We start from the raw sequence: 20,366 nt of genomic DNA on the forward strand, positions 1-20,366 counted from the left end.
TTTGATTGTGTGTTGTTATTGTGCATATCACTGCATGTGTGTGTGTGTGTGTGTGTGTGTGAGAGCATGTGCAGCGACGGCAGCCGTGTTTATAATTATAAAGTCATTAGCAGGTGGCCGGAGGAGATATGGGTACGACTGTAATCTGTTGCCAGCTATGATGGAGGGCTTGTCTGAGACCGAAATGTCAAAGTGTCTGCAGCAGTTTTGTGAGAGCTATATGCACGCGGCATGGACACACAGCGACACGTTGCACATGCACAGTACAGCAGGCCCTTATTGAGTGGCCGGGACAGACAGACAGGGCAGGACAGACAGGGCAGGACAGAGAGACAGACAGAGACACAGGGCAGGACAGAGAGACAGGGCAGGACAGAGAGACAGACAGAGAGACAGACAGACAGACAGACAGGGCAATACAGACAGACAGACAGGGCAAGACAGACAGACAGGGCAGGACAGAGAGACAGAGAGACAGACAGACAGACAGGGCAAGACAGACAGACAGACAGACAGACAGACAGGACAGAGAGACAAACAGACAGACAGACAGACAGGCAGGGCAAGACAGACAGACAGACAGGGCAGGACAGAGAGACAGACAAATAGACAGACAGACACGTGGAGAAACAGTCACATTGTGGAAGAGGACTGAGGACTGTTTCTATGGCAACGGTGTGCATCTAACCTGTGCTGCACTGAATGTGTTCCAATCTGAAATTGGGAGAGGAGGCTGGTGAGAGATGGGGAGAGATTAAGATAAAACGGGGCCATGGGGGGGGGGGGGGGGGCGGGGGAGGGATTGAAGATACGAAGGAGAGAAGAGGCAGATGAAGCCATGGGTGAGAGGAGGGCGGTCTGGGGGAGGATTGAGGGGGGTAGGGCTGGGGAGGATCCCCTGGCCTTAGTGTTGGTCTCCTGTTCCTATGGTTTGGTCCACTCAGCATGATGGATTGAATTGACCGATATCACCTTTTTTTGTTGGTGGAGACTTCTCAGAGTCTGTGTGAGTTTCTGTGTGTGTGTGTGTGTGTGTGTCTACTGTATATGGACGTTTGTTTTCGGCATATACTTGTGCACTTGCATCGATTTCGCGTGTGTTTGCGTGTCTGTATGGGCGTCTGTGTTTGTGTTGATGCGTGTGTGTGTGTGTGTGTGTGTGTGTGCTGAGCAGGGCGGCAGGCTGGGAGAGGGATGAGAGCAGGGTAATTGCTGGCCGTGTGCTTTATTAGATGTGTGTTTAACCCTGGGCCTGAGCCCTCAGAGAGCCGACACCAGGCCCACCAGATGGCGTCCAGCCTAGAGGGAACCAAGGGGGGGTCACCCTGGCCTGGGACACCTCTCCATGGAGCCACCGTGCGCGTGCGTGTGAGAGAGAGAGAGAGAGAGAGAGAGAGAGAGAGAGAGAGAGAGAGAGAGAGAGAGAGAGAGAGAGAGAGAGAGAGAGAGAGAGAGAGAGAGAGAGAGAGAGAGAGAGAGAGAGAGAGAGAGAGAGAGAGAGAGAGAGAGAGAGAGAGAGAGAGAGAGAGAGAGAGAGAGAGAGAGAGAGAGAGAGAGAGAGAGAGAGAGAGAGAGAGAGAGAGAGAGAGAGAGAGAGAGAGAGAGAGAGAGAGAGAGAGAGAGAGAGAGAGAGAGAGAGAGAGAGAGAGAGAGAGAGAGAGGGACACGTCCATTAGCATGGACACATGCTAACGTTATCTCAATGGGAATCGTTGTTCACTGTCGACGTATTTACCGCTCATCCGCCTCTATGTGAGGCCGAGCCTCTCCGCAAAGGGTTTGGTCAAATCAAGTCGGTGGAGCGCCAAGGCTGGGGTGGGAACGCTGATGTGTCAGAGTGGGCACAAGGGCACAGAGGACCTGCATCTGACGCCGGTGTTGTTTTGGAGGAGGAGCGGAGCGTGTGGGGGGGGGGAAGGAGAGAGGAGGATAGGAGAGATAGGGGTCGAAGAGAGGAGAGGAGAGGTAAGGAAGGGATGGACATGCCGAGGAGAGGAGGACCCGCAGAACGGGCCGAGCGGACGGAGAGGACCCGGCGTGCAGATCAGTCCTGCGGTTCCGCGTTCACCGGAGACACAGCTGCTGCCACGGGAGCCGACTCTGCAGAGACACGGGCTATTTTTAGCCCTGCCAGCCGACCCCCCCCCCATCGCCCCTGTCTCTGCTCTCTACATTCCCCCACAAGCTCAGCCTTTTCCCATCCGTCCTCTCCAAGCCTACCTCATCTGCCCCACCATTCCCCCTGTTGCCCCCCCCACCCCACCCCATTCCCCTCCACCCTTCTCACCAGCCTAGCTGACTCAGTCTGGGGGGGGGGGGGGGGGGCGGTGGGACTCTGACACCCTGGCCCCCTCCACACGCATCCCCTCCGCCCCACTTCCCAGGGCTCTCTGGGTCCTCCAGAGGATTGGAACAGCGGTCAAGTTGTAATCGCTGTTGACATTCAGGGTGGTCTAGGTTGGGTCCGTGCCGGTCTGTTTGCGGTCTGTGTGTGGTTCTGGTCCAGCCCGAGTGTGTGTGTGTGTGTGTGTGTGTGTGTGTGTCATTGATACTTTATATGGTTTGCAGCACAAGCAAGGGAAGGACCAAAGGGGCTGGATCAGAGGCTCTCCGCAGGGGGGATACAGTCACCGCCGTCCTTGACAGGATGTCCTCACTAATCCACAGCCTCGCACGGCCTCTCTGTCACGGTGTCAGTCACTCGCTCTGTCAGCCTCGTCCCCGCCCCTCGGCCTCCTCCCGGCCTCCTCCCTCGGCCTCTCCAAAGATAACGAGGCGGGCCACACGGAGGCTGCACACGGCGTGCCGTCTCGGCCCCGCCCACATGACTGCTCCGCCGAGAGATAAGAATGGGTGGAGTGGGGGGTGGAGGTGGGCCTCGGGGGCTGGGCGCAGGGGGGATGGGGGGGCGGACTCGGGGCTGCGGATGCGCAGGATTGAGGGCTGTTGGAGCTGTGCGTGCGCGCGTGTGTGTAGGGGGGTGTGGGGCTACTGGATCGCTCCGAGGCGAACGAGGAAGTGCAGCGGCCCTCCCTTCCTCCTGTGTCTTCCTCCATGACTCCGACGCTCTCTCAGCAGAGAGACTTGGCTACTGCTACTGCTTCTTTTCCTGTTCCATGATCTCTCTTTACCATCGACACCCATGCCACCGCCATGACACTGCATTTCTGAAATTCTACAGCACCACTGGGTTTCACGTGACAGACATACATACATACATGCATACATAACATTCTTTCGGATTCTCCCCACAGCACCCGTCCTCATCACAGTCCTCCAGTGTCCTGTGATGCGGATTATATTCCCATGCTGTTCCAGCGTGACGGAATATAACCCCAACTCTCTGGCTGCACACAGTGAGTCTGACTGATATAGGCACTGCTATATCTTATCTCATCACCTGTCTTTTCTCTTTCACCTCCTTTCTTTTCTGCGCAGGAGAGAGACATTCAGTACTACGATTCGAAAGCGGAGTCAGACTATGTGAGTACAGTACGGTCTGCCCCCCAAACCCACCGACCCCCCCCCCCCCCTCCGACCCCTCCCCCCCCTCCGCCCCCGCCCCCGCCCCCCCCCCCCACACTCCTCGGTGTTGTCGTGCCCCTGGTCACCTCCCCGCTACACGCTGTCTGTGTGGGTTACCGAGGGTGACACGGCTGAACGGTGAGTCTGTGTGACAGAGCAGGGGCCAGCACCCGTGCATGTGACAGTACCCCCCTCCCCTTCCCCCTGCCCCCACCTTTCCCCCCTCCCCTCCTCCCCGCCAGTCCTCCTGACTATGCCCTGCCCGAGATCCAGCCCAACCCCCCGACAACCCCCCCCCCCCTCCCGACGCTAACTCTCCACCGTGGACCGCAGGAAGACCCCTCACAGTGCATGTGCCGCTCAGCCCTCGCCTTCCCCCCCACAGGGCCGGCCGACCTCAGCGCCTCCCAGCAACACCATGCCAAACGCAGAATCACCGACCTCACTCTTCCTGTCATAAAGAAAGAAAGCGGCCATATTTTTTCTTTATGACTTCCATACCAACCATGGGCGGGCCCACCCGCCGGTGTCACCCAGCGAGAGCCCTGCCGGGGCGCAGTGTTTGGGGATGGTGTCTGGGAAGAGGCCCGCAAGTCCGGGACCGGAGGACAAGCTCCCCCAGGGAGGAGGGGAGAGGTCAGGCTGGTCTCGGGAGCTCGAGCCAGCTGATTGATTAGCTCTCAGAGAGAGGGGGAAAAAAAACGAGAGAATTCCCTCGATCACCGAAGAACAAAAGGTAGGAAGAGGGGGTGGGGGAGAAAGTGGGGAAGAGAGGTATGGGGGGGGGGGGGGATCGAAAGAGGAATAGGGAGGCAGAGGAGTCATAAATCAGGGTGCGATTTTCTCTGTGTGTGCTCCACTCCGGTGATTAATGGCACGGCGCTTTAGGGCCTGTCAGCTCGTCTAATTGAAGGCCATCGCTCATCATTAGCGTGGCGAGCCGAGGCCTTAACCCCCCCCCGACACACCCCCTGACCCATGCCACCCCAGCGCAACACCTCGAGGTCACCTGGGGGTCAACCGCCCCTGGTCTACTCGTCCACCTCCCTTGCTGTGTGGTACTGGAGGGTTAGGGAGCTGGTTGTGGTGGCCGCTGGGGGTGGTGGGGTTGGTGAGGATCAAAAGGGTGCGTCAAGGTAAGTCAAAGGATGTCTAACAGTGTATATATTCGCCTCCTGTTGCTGTCTTTTCTTCCCCGTCCCCCTTGCTTCTCTCTCTCTCTCTCTCAGTGCTCTGATGTGGTCCTGTACTGTCACCTCTCCCTCCGGCACCTGACGCCTGTTGGTCTGGTCTCACCACCCCTGTGTCTGACCCTTACTGTCACCCTGAACACCCCCCCCCCCACACACACACACACACACACACACACTGCCCTCACATTGGCCCCGCTCGGTGTGCCCTTTCGTGTCCCCTTGTCTGTCCAGCCCCTCCCCTTGCTGCCAGCGGGTGCTGGAAGGCCCCGGTACTGTGTTGGAGATGCTCCGTCGTCAGCGTGTCTAATTAGCATGCAAGCCCAGATGCTGTGACCTCCATGCTTCTCTCAACTCTGAATTGATCGTCCTTAGTTTCTCCGTTCTGGTTCCACGATGTCCTGGCTCCTGAACTTATGCAGTGGGGTACATAATGTACGGTTATATGAACTCCCATATGTTGTCCGAGTGCATAGCAATACCTGTTGCTCTTCATTCGAGTTTACTGGTACAAGTTGATGTGGGAGGTTAAAAGCTACAATACTTTTACTTTAGGTATTGCTATGTAGGTACATGGTACTTAATGTAAAGTGTTGCTTACCGATATTATTCAGCGCTGTGTTTCTCATGCATGGTAAAAAGATCTTGTGAGGTGAATGCTTTTAATGGAACTTAAGTGACATGGCTACACATACAAACAAACAAACACACACACACACACATTACCAACCAGAGTTCCCACTGTGAAATGTGCTTTCAGTTTAACAACGTGATATTGATTCTACAGTCTACTGTATTACTAACCATTGTTAACACGCTCAATCTCTCCTCAAGATCCAACCAAATGAAACAAACAAAATCAAGACCTCCTGTAGAAAATGATTATTTACTCTCCAGGAGAGAGCGAACCCCTGGGCCTCTGCCACCAGTTGCACCAGTGTCTAATGTCTACGCACAGGTGGAGTAGACTAAACTAACCTTTTAAGGCATGGCGATTACGTCCACCTACATGTAGCTAGCGGAACTATTTTTTTCCCAGCTTTGAGTTACATTGAAAACCATCTATATAATTTGTTTCCTAGTCTCTGTATATTTACAGAATCACAGTAGATTTATTCAACTGGTCAGTTTCAGTATATAAATACATATTAACAAGAATAATTTATGTAGAACTGTGTCTTGCATGAACTACTTCAAAACAAGGTTACCAATGTTTGGCAATGGCCAGTGTTAAGGAAACCTAACTGTGATGATAAAGTACAGGACAATACAAAACAAAGATATAACAAGACATACAAGATACATCTTTCCTTTTCTTGTGTGTTTACGTGTTTAAAGTATTGTCCAAAATATATATAAAACAGGGCAATAGAAAAAGCCATAGACTTTTGAAGACTTTTGTTTATTTCACAAAAACACGTCACCTTTGACTGTTGACACTTTGACATCATGGTTCTGGTTCTGGATATTGGAGCATGACCACACAAAGACACACACACACACACACACACACAGACACAAGTCCAGGTTAGGAGTGATGATAGTGATCTGGATAGATTGGATTTCCCTGCAGGAGTAAAGGTGGAGAGAGTCATCAAAATGTCTTCTCTGGCCTCCTCAAACCTTTAATTAAACCTTAGAATGGGGAGATAAAATTAACAAATTGGGTAATGAATCGAGCAAAACAGGTTGGGTATGGCTGAAGAATATGCACCAATCAGTCTTTCCTGTGTGGATTTATTTAGCTACTAATTAGAAGCTGCCTTGGTTAATTATGATTGGGCTCTTCTGAAAAAAAAAAAAAACGCCCAACAGAAATGACAGTCTGGCTGAGCGATAAACAAATACAGGCGTTGGCCCCCCTCACCGTTGATACATTAGAACCCTCCAACCAATCAGCTTCACTGTTAGTGATGAATCAACATCTCTAACTCACCTTTACTGTAAACCAAGCACCTCCAACCCAGTCATGTAAACTACCAATGATCATTCTTTATCTCTAAGCCAATAATATTTGCCGTGGTTAATAAAGTAAGCACATTTAACTTACTCAAAGCAAATTGTCAGCACGGAGGATTATGTTAAGAGTTAACTCAATGTTAACTCTCCCATCTAACCCATTACAATTGGTAAAGCAAACAGTATTATTCAATCCTTTTTTATATGGAAACAGAGTACAAGAAAAACCATCTACATGTCCAGTACTAGTCACCATAATTCAGTCAAGGTAAGATTCTACTAAAGTATCCTAGCTTACTATTGTAGTATAAAGTAGATCATCGATAATTTTTTTTGCATGGTTCACTGTGTGTGGTGTCTCATGTGGGTGCTAACCCTGGTCAGCATGGTGGCATACCGCAGGCCCACATGGGCCTCCCGCGTGTTGACATTCAACAGGCTCCACCATCTCCCTGCTCTTCCCAACAACAGTCTGTAATTGTATTTTAATAGACAATTAAAGCCGGGCCATCAATCAATTGCTGAAATGGACATGGGGGCTTTGATTTAATTTTGCGAAAAACAAACAGTTTTTATCATGTCAGCTCCAATTAACCCTCGCTGCTCTATTAGAGCAGTTTGGTGTTCCAGCAGGATGCACAGCATGTGTGCATACTTGTCACTGCTAGGAGTCATACAGTTATCAGTAATACTATAACAGGCGATTACGCACAGCACGTAAGTGTACAGAGGCCATATGGAAGGTCTTGGAGCATCCGTGCGTTTGTTCTCTGTCTGCGTTCTCCTTACAATCTCAGGAGAGTTTCTTTGGGGCAGAAACGCATAGGCGGCTAATCGGAGCCAGAGGAGCGGTTTCGAAAAGGCGTCGATTTTGACTTTCACACGACTTTCATTTGTGTGGCCCCTTCATGTGTCTGTGATAGTCATCTTGGACACTAATTGATTTTCCAGTGTTTAGCGTCTGCTCTCACAGCCGCCTCGACTCTGTGCTCTGTGAAGACGGCGAGAAGAAAGAAACCTAACCCGGTCGCGGACAGACTAAAAGGCGGCATAATTGCTGTTTTGGTTGCAAAATCCTAACTTGACAGCGTTTGTTTGTGCACGCCTCCACGGCCCTGTTTGTGTGTCTCCCTTTGTCTGTTAGTCCGCCTGTACGTGTATATGTGCGTGTGCCCAACTCACTAACTGTGTGTATGTGTGTGTCTCTGCAGTCAGAGGATGGAGAAGAAGAGAATCTCATGGAGAACCCGTACTCGATGCCTCTGGAGTTTGTGGACGATCCCAACTTTAAAAACAAGGTCAACTACACCTACAGTGCCGTCCAGATCCCCACAGACATCTACAAGGGCTGTAAGTACCCGGCTCCTCTCCACAGATGCATCCCTCCCTCCTACACGCGCCCACCAGCAGAACATCGTCAGACAGCTTTCCGTGACTTTCTAGAAGACTCTTCCTGTCAGGGCAGGGCCCGGGTCCTCTGTGGGTGGATCACACCCTTGGCTCCCCCAGCTTGACCTCCTCTGAGGGTGTTAACAAGACCTTGTGTATCCAGCCAGCACGTTCTCTGCTCTAACGTGATAGCATGTGACAGGAGCTGGCTCACAGTACACTGATGCTGCCTGCTCCAGCTGTCTTGGCATGGGCGCTTCTTCTCATGAAGCCTGCCCTGTCTGGTCGGGCCTGGCCTAGTCTGGACTGCTCTTGCCTAGTCTAGATTGGTCTGGCCTGGTCTGGACTGACTTGGTCAGGTCTGGACTGGTTTGGGTTGGACTAGTCTGGACTGGACTGGTCTGGTCTGGTCTGGCCTGGTCTGTGCTGGTCTGGCCTAGTCTGGTTTGGCACCACTCAGCCTCCAGGCATCACACCCTCATGTGGCAGCCAGCCTCAACCTGACAAGTGAGCAGATGTACCTGCTGGGGATCAGCGCTCCCTCTGCTCTGCCATCCCCACGCTCATCTCCTGGACGTGAATGCGGCCTGGGTTGCCTTCCCATTCCAAAAACCAAATATATGACTTTGAGGAAAGACAAACCCCCCCCGTCCCCCCCCCCCCCGTCCCCCCCCCCGCAATTTCCTTTCCCTCTGTCTCAGAAGCGTTAGATATTGTACGGAGGACGTCTGTCTATCACGAGGCTCTCCAGCTGCCTCTCTGGACCAATCTTGTCCGAATGAGAGCCTCCTCGTGCAGAGCGAGGGGTCAGAGGTCAGGCTTAGCCACAATGGAGCAATCAGCCCAGCCCGTTGTTCCTGCGGCCATTTTGCGCTGGCCTAGATTCCCTCCCATCGTCTAGGATATGACTTGAAGGATAAAGGCTCTCTGATTGAGCCGGCTGGAGACGGGCGTTGGAAAGCTGTCCCGTGTTACTCGGTGAATGGCACTCTGTGTGGATGAGAGGTTTTCACAGGTCTAAGCATCAGAGTGCTGTTTGCCCCTGATCTGAGCAAATCAACTCTCTATGCAAGGTCTGCCGTGTAGAGATGTGCTCCACAGGCGCTTCTAAATATTTATGAAAATGCTGTGTGTGTATGTTGCACATGTGTGAAGCCATAGCGGTATGGCTGTGAGTGTATGTTTCCGTAGTACTGTATTAGTTTGATGAAGATTCAAATACATGCAGAAGTACAGTAAATGCTATTGTAAATTTCATTTAAGCTATTTCAATAATGAATACTTTGTTCTATGAACTGAATATAGCATAATTGTGTGTTTGTGTGTCATAGAGATAAACAGTCATTCTCAATGTATTATTTTATTTTGGACCTTATCAGGACTACAAACAAGATGGTTGTTGTAATACTTCCCTGGTGTATACATAGCACTATATGTTCTGTGGATGTCAGATGTTGTTGAATGTACACAGTGCTAGACCGTAGCCCGAAGCTGCAGTAGAGGCTGGCCACCAGAAAGGTGGAGAGGCTAGCCCTGGGTCAGGGAGGCTGGACAGGCTGGCCACCAGAGAACAGAGGCCCACAGCCAGAGGTCACGTCTCTGCTGTACCATACTGTACAGTACTGTGCAAAGGTCTCAGGCACAATTAAAATAACGTTAAAAGTCAAAGTAATAAACATCATCATAAGTTATGAATTGAATAGATTGAACACCATTTCCTCAGACTTGCACTTTTATTCTGCCACACAATACAGAAGACCAAAAATTCGAAGTATTTAAAACAATAGTTGCGTCAACGCCGTGGGTGCCTGATACTTTGGCGCAGCACTGGGTGCAGTGTCGTCGTGTTGGGGTGAAAGGGAGCAAGAGGAAGGCCAGTTTAACCAGGGAGCATTGGAAATGTGATTTGCTAAATACAATAAACTGGGCGTCTTTAGAGACAAGTTGTTTTTGCACAACGCGCCAAAATAACATGGTTTTCTGACACTTGGAGATTGACTAAAAGAGAGAGAGAGAGTGGGGGGGAGGAGGGGCACTGAGATAGGGAAGGAGAGGAGGTGGAGGAGAGACACTTTAATAATAGAAACCGTTTAGAGCAAAAGGGTTTTTCTTTTTTTTTGATTGTGTTCCTTTCAGCAGCTAAATGAGGCAGTGTACGCGTCCTGGTTTGATTTGTCTGCCAGGGCCCATGTCCGTTTATTGAGATTGAGAGTGTTCCCTGGGCGCAGTAATGAACCATTTTATGATTCATTATCCCACTGCTGATTCTTGCTGCCAAGCCTGCAAACTTTCTAATTAGCTTAGGTCAAACATTCACACAGTTTTCTTCTAATTATGACTGCTTATTACAGAATGGACACCAAGGTAATGCTACAGGGACTAAGGCGGTGATGTAGGTGCTGTTCCTGTGGGCAGGGGCTGGGTTGATTCTCCTGTTGGATGTTACGGGGGAGATGAGGAAGAGGAAGGGATTGGGGGAATTTGCTGAATAATTGCCAAGGAAGGTCTCTGGAAACCGTTCCTTCTTTTTGCCAAACTAATACAGACCGATATTTAATCCCATACAAGTCAGCTACTGTTTCTGAGAATACAATTTGACTCACAATGTTCTTGCTTGGAACTGAGATTCTCACCTCCCTCTGAGTTACTGCAGCCATGGTATACTCAGCTATGCGCACCATGAATGTCTACAGTATGCAGGCATAAACGCACTGTTATCACTGTAATGGAAGTCTTAAAGAAAACATTCAAATACTGCCAAACAAAACATGTTCTTTTATGAGTTGCAAAGTTATAATAAAGTTGAAATCCCGGGCACACAGAGCTGTTTTCCAGCGGAAGTCCTGTTGTCAGGTTCCTATTGTGCACACCCTCAGTGAGAGATGTTTCCATTAGAATAGAATAGTGAGGAGTGACTAATTGTGTGTGTAGATGAAAGAGTGGGTGAAGTGAGGCATGTGGAGCGTTGAATGGAGGGATTAATCCTTCCTCCCTCCCTCCTCTTCTGAGCCGGATGTCCCTCTCTCATCTAACGGGAGAGAGGCAACAAGCCCAACATCAATGCCCAAACCACCAGCCACCAAACCACATGGTCTCTGTCTGTCAGGATGAACCAGCCAATTTTCTTTACCGTGCCATCTGTCTGTGTGTCTGTTTGTCCATCTCTCCATCTTGTTTGCCTGTCTGCCTGTCTGTCTGCCTGTCTGTCTGTCTGTCTGTCTGTCTGTCTGTCTGTCTGCCTGTCTGCCTGTCTGTCTGTCTGCCTGTCTGTCTGCCTGTCTGTCTGTCTGTCTGTCTGTCTGCCTGTCTGCCTTCCTGTCCTAGTGCACAAAGAAGCAGGTGTGTTAGACACAGACAGGAGGTAGACAGGGAGTTGGATGTGCACTCCTAGAGTGCAGGTTTGAAAGAGAGAGCGAGAGAGATAAAGAGAGAGATAAAGAGAGAGAAATATCTGTGGGGCTTCTGTAGTATCAGACCATCCCTCTAGCTTGCTTAATGAGGTATCTGGGAAGAGAGGGAGATATGCTGCAGACTGCCCAGGTATCACAAAAGACACGGATGGAGAGACTCTCAGTGCTGCGGTGAATAGGAGAGGAATACTGATCAATGGAAGTTTAGGGAACTCCTCTGGATAGTCCTTCACTCTAGGGACAACCATTTAAGGCATTATCTTTTGAATGGTATGATCTTGGACGCTTTTTAATTGATTTATGGGACGGTACATTCACATAAAGTAAAAAAGAAATATCGATTTTGGGTTGGGACAGTGACCATGTGCGTTTGGGTTTGTCTGACTCTGTAAGATGTCATCTAACAGTGGGTGCTGGCTGTATTCTTGCCCCCCACCTTAGGCTTATCCCCTGGCTGACACTGACATGTACTCGGTGTCAGCTGGCTCACGCTATGCTGGAGATCAACTCCGACCCCCTTCCTCATCGAGCCAGATTTAAGAGTGCAAGGGGAAGCAAAAGTGATTTGCCGAAGAGAGGACGAGAGTGAAGGGGAGAAGGGATTGAAAATCGGTGTTTTGACAGTGAAGGGGAAGAGAGAGAGAGAGGAGAGAGAGACCACAAAGGGCTGCATTTCCGCGGTTCCTCTTGATTAGACAGGCTCAGTCTTCCAGCCTCCCGGCCCTCACCCACCCCTACGGCGTATGTGTGTGCCCAACGAAGGGGCACTATCGTTTACCCACACGCTAATTAGAACAGTCAGCACGCCGCCCTCCACTCAACACCGAGCTCACAAATTCCATTTCATTTGTTTGTTATTTACTGCACTTCCTTAATTAGAAAAACTCTTTGGGTGGAAGGGGGGCGTTGGGGGAGGGGCCAGACCTGACTGTTCTCTCATTCCATATTCATAGAACAGAAACAAATGAGAATTCCAAAGGGGAAAGGATGTGACTGGATTTGGGCTCCTCAGCTCTGCGTTGCTAGTTCGCATTGTATGGTCATTCTGTGTGTTCCCACTTCTGTGTGAACACGTTTTACTCACACGAAGACACTTTCAACCTTCATTCTTAAAAGAGAAACCAGTAGCATGGTTTGTGAACTTTGCTTAAAGTACATTTTGTTTCAACTCCTAGTGGATTTATTCTCTTGAAAAAAAAAAAAAGGAGCATAATTTAGTTTTGGAGGGCCCGGAGTTGGTTTATAGCAGGTCTTTGTAGATGTGTGTGCAGCTGCCAGTTGCATGTGTTTCATCAGAAGGATGAAAGGTTTGAGGGTCCGGACTCTCTACAGTCGAGCCAGACCAGAAGACTTCCCTGGAGAGAGAAAGGGAGGAAGGAGAGAGAGGAAAAGAGAGGAAGAGAGAGGACGGTGTGTGTGCAGAGGCAGAAAGAGAAGGAGGGAGAGAGAATTAGAGGGAGTATGGCACCGAGTGAATTTGGCATTCTACCGAGGTGCACGGCATAAGCTCTAATGGAACATCTTGTTTTCCTTTCCGTAGGTCACACTGGGTCAGAAACGTATCATGTATTTGTTATTATTGTTTCCCTCCCAAGCTCCATCGAAGTGACATTCAGTTTAACTTCCTGACATGAGTTTTTAGATCATATTATTTACATGAAGAAAAAAAATACACACAAAACAATGTCCAGAACTGCTTTCGCTTCAGTCAAGAAAAACCAGCTACGGAACACTCCGTCCATGAAAGGTCGTTTGTTGAGAGAACCTTCTTGAACATCTTCTTGTTACAGTCACAGTCTATTGAGTGTTGCAGCTCCTCTGCCTCTGTGACAGCTACTGTAGTTCTTAGCCACTCTTCTAGGAAAAGATAGAGCATAAATAACTTAATAAGAAGATCAATGCTCGTGGTTATGGCTCCCCTAAAGGTCACTACCACACGACGGCTGCAGGTCCCTAACCCAGTAAGGGATTGTTAGGAGAGCTTGTTTGTGTTCCACTGGCTGTGATGTATGACAGGCCAATGCGTTTGCGCATCAACGTTTGGACTCGGACAATAACGGCGTTGGATTCATAACTGGGCAGTAGGCGCCAATCCATTCGGATGGCTCTTCATCATGGGAGTCGGTGCGCGGGCTCGGCGTGAATAATGTGAGTGTGTGTGTGTGTGTGTGTGTGTGTGTGTGAGGGAGAGAGAGAGAGAACGAGGAGAAGGCGAGGGGCTTGTGTGAGGAATGATCGCAGTAGGGGGTGCTCCATAAATCCCACTCAGACTCGTGTCCCTACTTGGTGTGCAGTCCTGTTCCATACAGGGGCAAAGCCAAGGGTGCAGTAAGCAGCAGCAGAGAGGCGCTGACGGATGACCTTTTAAAGATATCAGAGAGAGAGAGAGACCTGTTTCACGTGACAGATGAGTCCGGCACACAGCGCTCCGGGCCCCTGGACGCCTGTGTGAGCGACCAGACCCCCCCCCCCCTCCCTCCCTCCCTCCTTGCCCCCCCCCCCCCAGGTGGAAATATTTATTTTTATCAACTGTCCAGAGAAGTCATGGTGTATCCTTGCTGAATAAATCAAAGAGAATTAGTTTGCTTGTGTTCCCTTATCTGCAATGGATTCATATTTTCTCCAGAGATAACCTGAAAATGGTAGATGTGTGTGTGTGTGTGTGTGTGTATAGGGGCAGTGCTGGCTGCTGACAGTAGAGGTGGATTCAATCTGCATGCCTCTGGCCTGTGTGGTGTAAACAGCATCCACACCACTGTCTGTCTGAGTACCCTTGGCTCAAAGACGACCACACACGCACACAGACAGATCTCTCTGACCCCAAACCTATGAGGCTGTGTATACTATACCTTGTCAACACACACACACACACGAACACACGCACACAAGTCAAGTCAATGAGATTTATTTGCATTTCTATTCTTGTGGGGACTCGGTAGGCACTCAATTCAGTCCCATTCCATTTCAGGTTTTCCCTAACCCCTACCCTCACCTTAACCCTAAGCTTAACCTTAAATCTATCCTAAACTTCTAAACCCAATCCTTTTTGTTATTTTAACATTAATTCTAACCCCATAAAACCCCCTAGAAATTGCACAGGAACTTGTGAGGACCAAGAACATGTCACCACAAGTTAGAATTTTCCTAGTTTTACTATTCTCGAAGAAAAGCTAAACAAGTCTACACACAAACACACACATCTCCCTTAATCAAAGTCAATGATGCTGTTTATAATGTATTACATCACCGCACACACACACACATTTGCACATTAGTGTGCGTGGAGTTTATTTTTTTATTTTTTACAACAAACACAGACACCAGGACCTCCAGCAGTGGAAGCATAATTCACACAAGAACTCTTCGACTTGTCTGTTGAGCAAAAAGCAACAGCATGTTGGCACAATGTAGCAGCATAGCAGGGAACAAAAGTATGCCATTAAAGACATATCCTTGTGGTGATTTGACATTCTGTTGTACATTTGCGACAGTAACAGTGACAGTGTGTATACCAAGGGGCATTTTGGAGTGAACACTATCTACCCGTGGTTTATTCATGTGACATGATGTTTATACCAGGCTGCTGTTGATCACATAGGTCCCTCGTACAGAACGACCATATTAGGGAATGGTTACCAGCGCTATCAGGGTGTCTCCTTGCCCTTGGCCTGTCCAGAACAGCTGTCATCCCAGCCCCACTGCCTGAGCAGATAAGAGATGTTCCTGAGACCAGCACCCAGCCCCAACCCTAGCCTCGCCCACAGCCCCAGCCCCAACCCCAGCCTCATCCCCCAGCCCCTGCCTCATCCCCCAATCCCGCTGTGATGAGCCCATGTGGAACCTCAGTTCTGACATATCGCCAGTCTTTTTGTGTTATTCGATAAAGTGCATAGTAGCCTGGGCCTGCAGAGTGAATTTGGTCACGGTTTATTTTCACATTGGAGACATATTCCATATGGGTCTTGCATATTTGAGAGCAGCCTGCCACTACTGGGGTTTTTCTCTCTCCCCTCTTCTATCCTTCACGCTCTCCGTTTCCCCTTTGGTGTTGATGTTTGTTCACATCTGGAAGGTTCTCTCTCCTCTGCTCTTTTTCCTCATTCCTCTTGTTGTGTTTATGTCTATAAATTTAGCCAAAAAACATGTTCAGGCCTTCCCTTCGGTGACAAGAGCAGTTTGGCTCTCATATGCTCCCCCCCTCTAGACACTGGTTAGTGCTGTTGGGTGTGTGTGTGTGTGTGTGTGGGTGTGTGTGTGTGTGTGTGTGGGTGTGGGTGTGGGTGTGTGTGTGTGTGTGGGTGTGTGTGTGTGTGTGTGTGTGTGGGTGTGGGTGTGTGTGGGTGTGTGTGTGTGTGTGGGTGTATATGTGTGTTTGTGTCTGCGTGCCAAACTAAAATGAGCACTTCCATTACTTTTGAACTGGAGGTCACTTTAACAAAGGAACGTTTTGTTCTGAAACCAAAAAACAGAGCGATTATTAACAGTCGGCGGCGGGAGGCTTCCAGTGAATGGGGTGTGCGGGTCGCTGCAGGAGAGGGCAGGTCAGGGACCTCTCTTCCCCCCCCCCCCCCCCCCCCCCTCTCTCCAACCTGACAGCTCGTCAGTGCCTCCGAGCAGTAATTGAAAATCATGGGAAAAGTGGATGATGATCGTTTATTTGTGGGAGAATTTCAAAACGAGGACTGGGAGAAAAACCTGGACGTGGCGGTTCGGGGTCTTATCTGGCTGTGGTCGGGTGAGTAATTAAATCAGAGAAGCGGAGTGAAGTTCTGCTCAGCTCAGCGCCGCGTCCTGTTTCTCCTTTAATCAGGCGGCCATTAAACCTCTGATTGCGTTCCTCGTCTTCTGACTCCGGCTTAGCTATTAAAGTAGGACTGAAAGCTTTTTCTCCGTGGCATCAGCCAGAGAATGTGGGGCGGAGGGTTTTTTTTCTGTGTTGAGCCAGGGGAGGAGGTAATGGGAGCACTCACAGGATGTTTAAGAGCGAGAGAAAAGCAGGTATGGCGAGGGAGTTGTGTAGGGAGGGAGCGAGGAGGGCGGGGGGGCGGGAGGGGAGGAGAGAAAGACAGACAATGAGACCGAGAGAGAAATATGTTGGCCGTATGTGTGGATTTATGAGTGCCATTCAGGATGTTTTCTTGTTCTGCTTGAATACGTGATGAATTCTTCTCAGACGGACCATGAATCCATTTCACAGCGTGCGGCTGACCTGTGAGATATAACTGTGACCTCGCGCTGACACGCCAGGATGTGCGCGCACGACTAAAACACACACCCAGGCACTCTTAATTCAGCCGGGAAACAGCTACCCGGCAAACCTGCTTGGTTTTATTCAGTCGACATCGCTGTCTCCCTAACACTGTGACGCGTTACCTTCTCCAAGGTCATGCGGCCCCTCAGCGTTGCTCTCCGCTGCTCCAGACAACTCTCATGTCCTGCCCCCATGACGAGCTGGGTGGCACAGCTGCCTAGCTGTCTGCATACATAAATACAAACATGCATTCATACATATATGCATACGTCTTTATGGAGCCCACCACCGCGGGCGGACAAGGTTATACAGCCAGACTGCTCCATTCTATACCTTACTCTGCTGGACGCGCAGTATGAGGATGCCCTACTTTGGTCCTTGTCATGATGAATGTGTACAGTCCAGTGTGTGTGTGTGTGTGTGTGTGCTGACAGAGTGTGTCTTTCTGGCCTGCAGCCCCGGTCATCCTCAATGAGCTGAACTGGACGCAGGCTCTGGAGAGGGTCTTCATCGAGAACCGGAGAAACGACAGCTCCCTGCGTTGGCAGGTGTTTGGGAGTGCCACAGGGGTCACCCGATACTACCCAGGTGTGTACTGTTCACACACCCACGCTCTGTTCCCACACGTTGACCCTTTTTCTTTCCGTAGAGGTTGGGGGGGAGGGGGTTGGTGATGGTGGCGGGGCATTGCTCTGTGATGGCAAAACGGGGCCCATCGTATGTCAAATACAGCATGTGCTAATATCCTTTATTATAAGGCAACGACGCTACGAGCTTTCTGATTGGCTAACGGGTAGTCATGCCAGCCGCGTATTGACCGCGGTCTGATAAGTATTCTTATTGCCCTAATAATAGTAGTAATGATATACCGGACTCCTCTCAGCTACTTGTATATCTGCCTGGTCATGTGTGGTCCCCTTGTTCCCCCACAGCCACGCCGTGGAGAGCTCCCAACAAGATCGACCTGTACGACGTGCGCAGACGACCGTGGTGAGTAACCCCCACCTCTTCCTGGTTCACTCAGGAAGTCCATCATTAGGAATTCTGCGGAGGCGCGCTCCTGGTCGCGATGAGCCGCTCCTCTCTCGCCGCATTTCAACACGGAGCAAGGTGTCTCCGTGTTCCGGGGCTCTGGGGGTCCTGGTGTGTCCTAACCCCCCCCCCCCCTGCTTATCTCCGTAGGCCACCCTGTTACTTTCTCTCTTTTCCCGGTCGCACGACGACGAGATAATATGCTGGCGCTTGGGCACAGACTTTCGCTGGCGGCTTCATCGTCGTACATCGGGGTGGCCTTTGGTAGAGGCGGCAGACTTCCGGAGCACGTCTGTGCACGAGGAGTGCGGACCCCCCCCCCCCCGACCCCGACCCCCGCTGCGCTTTCTCTACCTGCTACTGTCACATCAGCTTTGGCGGATGACCTGCCTGTTGCCTGGTTGCACATGAAAGCAGACTGGACATTGTCCTGACAGCCATGTTGATTAGAGCCGATCCCTGTTGTCGTCCTTGTCTCCGCCCCGCTCTCGCTTAGCCTTACTGGATGTTCCAGGTCATGGGGGACGGGGTGGCGGAGCGTGGGGGGAGGTGTGTGTGTGTGTGGGGGGGGGGGTGGGGGGGGGTTCAGCAGGGGTTGGTGAACGCCTCTGCCTGGATGAACCGAGACAAAGAACAAACTCGCGAGCGAGCCAAAGCACGCGGGGGAGTACACCGGAGTTTGAGTGAGGAGTGCGGCACGCGCTGTCGATGCTGGCATATACACGCCGCGTGAAGGTCTGGGGCTCCTGGGCCTTCGCTCCGTTGCCAACGGGAGATTGACGGGAGCTAAGCGCGTGTGAAGGGGCCCAGAGTCAGCCCAAAGTCCTGCTGCCGTGCTCCCCTAAGCGTCAGGTTGAGGCGCTAACGAGGTGCTTCCTGACTCATTAGACTCATTAAGGTTCGCACGGTGGAAAGAGTCCCTGGCGCGGCGCGTGTCGCCGCCACGTGACCGCTACCTGAGAAGCGGGGTCCACTTCTGCCGTAGCAAACTCTGCACCCCGGGGGAGCTCTGCAACCGGCCGACGGCGGGCCGAGTCGCCGGCAGAAAGGAGAGCACTGAGGAGCACCTCGCGGGAAAACGAGCTCGGGAGAAGGTGGGGGAGGGGGGGGGGGGCGGGGTGTCTAGTTTGTCACTGTCATCTCTCCCATGCCCCCCACCCCCACCTACCCTTGCTCCCCTCTCCCCCCACTCCAATTGCCCCACTCCCCACCTCCCCTCACCCCCTACCTGTACTTCCTCTCGCCCCCCGCTTCCCCTCCCCTCACCCCGCCCCTCATCTCCCCCCACCCCCCCCCACCTCTACTTTCACTCCCCCTCCATTTCCTCTCTCGGCTCCTGTGGCCTGTTGCCTAGCAACCTGTGCCCTGCCGCGCTGAGTGGCAGAGTGGTGGCAGGGAGTGCCATGATGTGTCAGGTCAAGCTTGTGTGATTATGGTCTAACACGCTGTCTCCGCTGGTGACAGTCTTAGGAGAGGTCAGCCAATCGCTGAGCCCAAAGGACAGGCCGTTAGCTTAGGTAAGCCTATCGTGTGGTGTTGTGACAGACATAGATCAGCACACCTTTCAAGGGGAATCTGGTATGAACAACACACACGTAATCAGACAGCCAACCAACCAACCAACCCCCCCTTCCCCGATATGCACATCACTGCATATCTACAGTAGGTTGTGGCAGTAACACACACACGCACACATATATATATAAATATAGAATACCAACACTCTATGTCAAATACGTGCAGATAAGTGCTATCACACTGAACGCTATGCCTTGAGATACCCTCCAAAAATACCACCATAGGAAACCGAGTGCACAGATGCAATCTGAGAAACCCCTGATAACATGGTCCATGGCGGTGAAGAGGGCCTGGTTTCAGTTAGCGGCCTAATAGACCTCCACCACCGTGGGGATGGATGGAGGGGCTGCCCTGCCTGGGCAGGAGCACCTCCAGGGGGGTCAGGAGCACCTCCAGGGTGGTCAGGAGCACCTCCAGGGTGGTCAGGAGCACCTCCAGGGTGGTCAGGAGCACCTCCCAGGGGGTCAGGAGCACCTCCCAGGGGGTCAGGAGCACCTCCAGGGTGGTCAGGAGCACCTCCAGGGTGGTCAGGAGCACCTCCCAGGGGGGGTCTGCAGACCAGGAGGCTGCGGGTCCCCCCTCCCCTCCCCACAGATGGTCTCCCTCCGTCTGCTCCGCTTCTCCGCTAACGGCCCCAGGAAAATTAATGGTCTAGTCAGCACACTTAATTGTCTCCAATTGCTCTGACATTAATTATTCACATTTGTCCATTATAATGTCTGTTCAGGTTATCAAAGGAAGAGGGGGTGAGAGGGGGTGAGAGGGGCCGGGTGGGAGACGGAGAAGGAAAAGGGTGAGAGAAATAGAGAGAGACAGGCTAGGTCCTGTTAGCCAAGCGTTGCAAGGATCCCATTACCTCCCAGGTTCAGTACAGCATGCAGGCCATAACAGATATTGATTTCTCAGAAAAGTCAATCTACCCTTCTCAGTAAATATTATGGCTTCTGGTCAATCCCAGGAGCTGAAGTTCTGAAAAAAGACCCCCCCCCCCCAAAAAAAATAAAAAAACCTTGAGCCATGGGCTTACCTCCA

At 51.2% G+C, this 20,366-nt stretch overlaps 1 protein-coding gene across 1 annotated transcript in view; it reads left to right on the forward strand.

Moving 5' to 3' along the window:
* cacna2d2a (calcium channel, voltage-dependent, alpha 2/delta subunit 2a) overlaps positions 1-20,366 on the forward strand; it is a 106,190-nt gene that overhangs the window by 60,036 nt on the left and 25,788 nt on the right. The window contains exons 5-8 of the mRNA XM_084704538.1: positions 3,439-3,483; positions 7,886-8,024; positions 17,181-17,312; positions 17,657-17,714. Of these exons, the coding sequence (XP_084560664.1) occupies positions 3,439-3,483; positions 7,886-8,024; positions 17,181-17,312; positions 17,657-17,714 (374 nt within the window). The remainder of the gene's footprint in view (positions 1-3,438; positions 3,484-7,885; positions 8,025-17,180; positions 17,313-17,656; positions 17,715-20,366) is intronic.

This window comes from Hypomesus nipponensis, chromosome 9, assembly GCF_054491055.1.
Source record: "Hypomesus nipponensis isolate SF chromosome 9, ASM5449105v1, whole genome shotgun sequence".
Taxonomy (NCBI): Eukaryota; Metazoa; Chordata; class Actinopteri; order Osmeriformes; family Osmeridae; genus Hypomesus; species Hypomesus nipponensis.